This window comes from Nicotiana tomentosiformis, chromosome 4 (assembly GCF_000390325.3).
Source record: "Nicotiana tomentosiformis chromosome 4, ASM39032v3, whole genome shotgun sequence".
NCBI classification, from domain to species: domain Eukaryota; kingdom Viridiplantae; phylum Streptophyta; class Magnoliopsida; order Solanales; family Solanaceae; genus Nicotiana; species Nicotiana tomentosiformis.
This window is the reverse complement of record NC_090815.1, coordinates 95,292,036-95,294,889: the sequence shown is the minus strand read 5'-3', so window position 1 is coordinate 95,294,889 and position 2,854 is coordinate 95,292,036. Positions and strand designations below refer to the sequence as shown.

At 42.0% G+C, this 2,854-nt stretch overlaps 1 protein-coding gene across 1 annotated transcript; it reads right to left on the bottom strand.

The window, feature by feature from the left end:
- Window positions 1-318: 318 nt before the first annotated feature.
- LOC138910176 (uncharacterized) lies at window positions 319-789 on the bottom strand. The gene has a single exon (XM_070201397.1). The coding sequence runs from the start codon at window positions 787-789 to the stop codon at window positions 319-321; it is 471 nt and encodes a 156-aa protein (XP_070057498.1).
- Window positions 790-2,854: the final 2,065 nt, after the last annotated feature.

Genomic DNA, 2,854 nt, shown 5'->3' with positions numbered 1-2,854 from the left:
TCCTCCAGTGGCTTGCACTTGTGAACGGTCGGGTAATCTCTGTTCGACAACAAACTTAACTTCTTGGTAGGAACTTTGCTATCGAGCAAAAAAATATTTAACCGCTCCGTAGTAGTTCTTTGCTTGTGTGCCTTGTCATTTAAAGGTATTATTGTTGAAGCTTCCTTCGTAGTATGCTTTCTATTGCTGACTCGTTAAAAACCTTGCTAGAAAAACCTAGTTGGGACAAAAACTGGACAAAGAAAAAAAGAGTGCAGCACGTACTTTCAGTACATGTGATATTTATCAGCAATAGTATCTCTTGAGGTGTGACACATTCTAGTTGCTTGGCAAATTTTCTCCATCTTGATTTTCTAACTCGTATGACCCTTTCCCAGTGACAGTCTCAACCCGGTAGAAGCCTTCCCATATTGGACGTAGCTTCCCCGCATTAAGCTTCTGGGTGTTCTGAGTTACTTTTCTTAAAACCAAATCTCCTACCTTGAAATAACGGAGGTTGGCTCTTCGATTGTAATATCTCTCTGTTCTATGATTTTCAGCTGCCATCCTTATATGCGCCAAGGCCCTACGTTCATCGAGAAACTCCAGATTTGCTAACATTGTTTCATTATTTGCTTCTTCGTTTTCCTGAAAATATCTCAGGGTAGGTTCTCCTACTTCCACCGAGATCAAAGTTTCTGCCCCGTTACATAAGAGAGAAAGGAATTTCCCCATAGTTGTTCGGTATGCACATAGTACCCTTGGTAGCTCTTTGGTCCATTTGCATAAGAGAGAAAGGAGTTTCCCCATTACATCAAAATTCCAATCTCTTTTTGAAATTTTGTATAATCACCTTATTCGTTGATTCTGCTTGGCCGTTTGCGCTTGGATGATAGGGTGATGATGTGATCCTCTTGATTTTTAAGTCTTCAAGGAACTTTGTGATTTCTGCGACTATAAATTGATGCCCGTTGTCGCAAGCTATCTCTTTTGGTATTCCTAATATGCAAATTATGTTCTCCTATAAAAATATCTACCACCTCACGTTCGCCGATCTTCTAATAACCTGCTTCATCCCACTTAGAAAAATAATCAGTTAAAAAAAAAACATACCTTACCGGGAGCTGGTGGCAGTGCTGCGACGATATCCATTTCCCACTTCATGAACAGGCATGGTGACAAAACTGAGTGAAATGGCTCTACCGGTTGATGCACCAATGGTGTGAAGCGCTAATATTTGTCACATTTTTTAACATAGGCCTTGCCATCTTGTTCCATCCGGGGCCAGTAGTATCCTGCCCTAATTAATTCTAACACTAAGGAATCTGCGCCTGAATGATTTTCGTAGATCACTTCGTGGACTTCCCACATAACGTAATTAGCTTCGGAGGCTCACAAACATCGGGCCAACGGGCCTTGGAAAGATTTTCGGTACAATTGTCCCTTTGAAACTATATCATGCTGCCTTAGTGCGTAGCGCCCGAGATACCTTGGGATCTTCATGCAACTTTTCTCCATCTTGATTTTCTAATTCGTATGACCCTTTCCCGGTGATAGCTGAAACACGGTAGGAGCCTTCCCATATTAGACCTAGCTTCCCCGCATTGAGCTCCCGGGTGTTCTGAGTTACTTTCCTTAAAACCAAATCTTCTACCTTTAAATAACGGAGGTTGGCTCTTCGATTATAATATCTCTCTGTTCTCTGCTTTTGGGTTGCCATCCTTATATGCACCAAGCCCCATGCGTTCATCATGCAACTCCAGATTTGCTAACATTGTTTCATTATTTGCTTCTTTGTTTGCCCGGAAATATCTCAAGGTAGGTTCTCTTACTACTAACGGATTAAAGTTTATGCCCCATACACAAGAGAGAAAGGAGTTTCCCCCGTGCTTGACTTGGCCATTGTTCGGTACGCCCACAGTACTCTTGGCAGCTCTTCGGGCCATTTGCCTTTAGTTGCTTCCAATCTCTTTTTGAGATTTTGTATAATCACCTTGTTCATTGATTCTGCTTGGCCGTTTGCGCTCGGATGATAGGGTAATGATGTGATCCTCTTGATTTTAAGTATTCAAGGAATTTTGAGATTTTTGCGCCTATAAATTGTTGCCCGTTGTCGCAAGCTATCTTTTTTGGTATCCCTAATCTGAAAATTATGTTCTCCCATAAAATAATCTACCACCTCACGTTCACCTATCTTCTGATAAGGACCTGCTTCAACCCACTTAGAAAAATAATCTGTTAAAATCAAAAGAAACCTTACCTTACTAGGATCTGGTGGCAATGGTCCGAAGATATCTATTTACCACTTTATGAATGGGCATGGTGACAAAACTTTGTGCTATGGCTCTGCCGGTTGATGCACCAATGGTGTGTAGCGCTGATATTTGTCATGTTTTTTAACATAAGCCTTGGCGTCATGTTCCATCAGGGGCCAGTCATATCCTGCCCTAATTAATTTTAACACTAAGGAATTTGTGCCTGAATGATTTCCGCAGATCCCTTCGTGGACTTCCCACATAATGTAATTAGCTTCGCAGGCTCCCAAACATCGGGCCAACGGGCCTTGGAAAGATCTTCGGTACAATTGTCCCTTTGAAACTATATCGTGATGCCTTATTGCGCAGAGCCCGAGATGCCTTGGGATCTTCATGCAACTTTCCGTGCTCGAGATAGTCAATGATCTCATTTCTCCAGTCCCATACCAAATTAGTCGCATTTACCTCGTAATAATTATCTGTGTCCAGTACCGAGTGCATAAGCTGTATGTCGTTTTGGAGTCCGATCCTTTCATTTTCGTAGACAAGCCACAGTTAGCTAGTGCATCTGAAACTGCATTCTCTTCTCTCGGGATATGCATAATTGACCACTCCCAGAA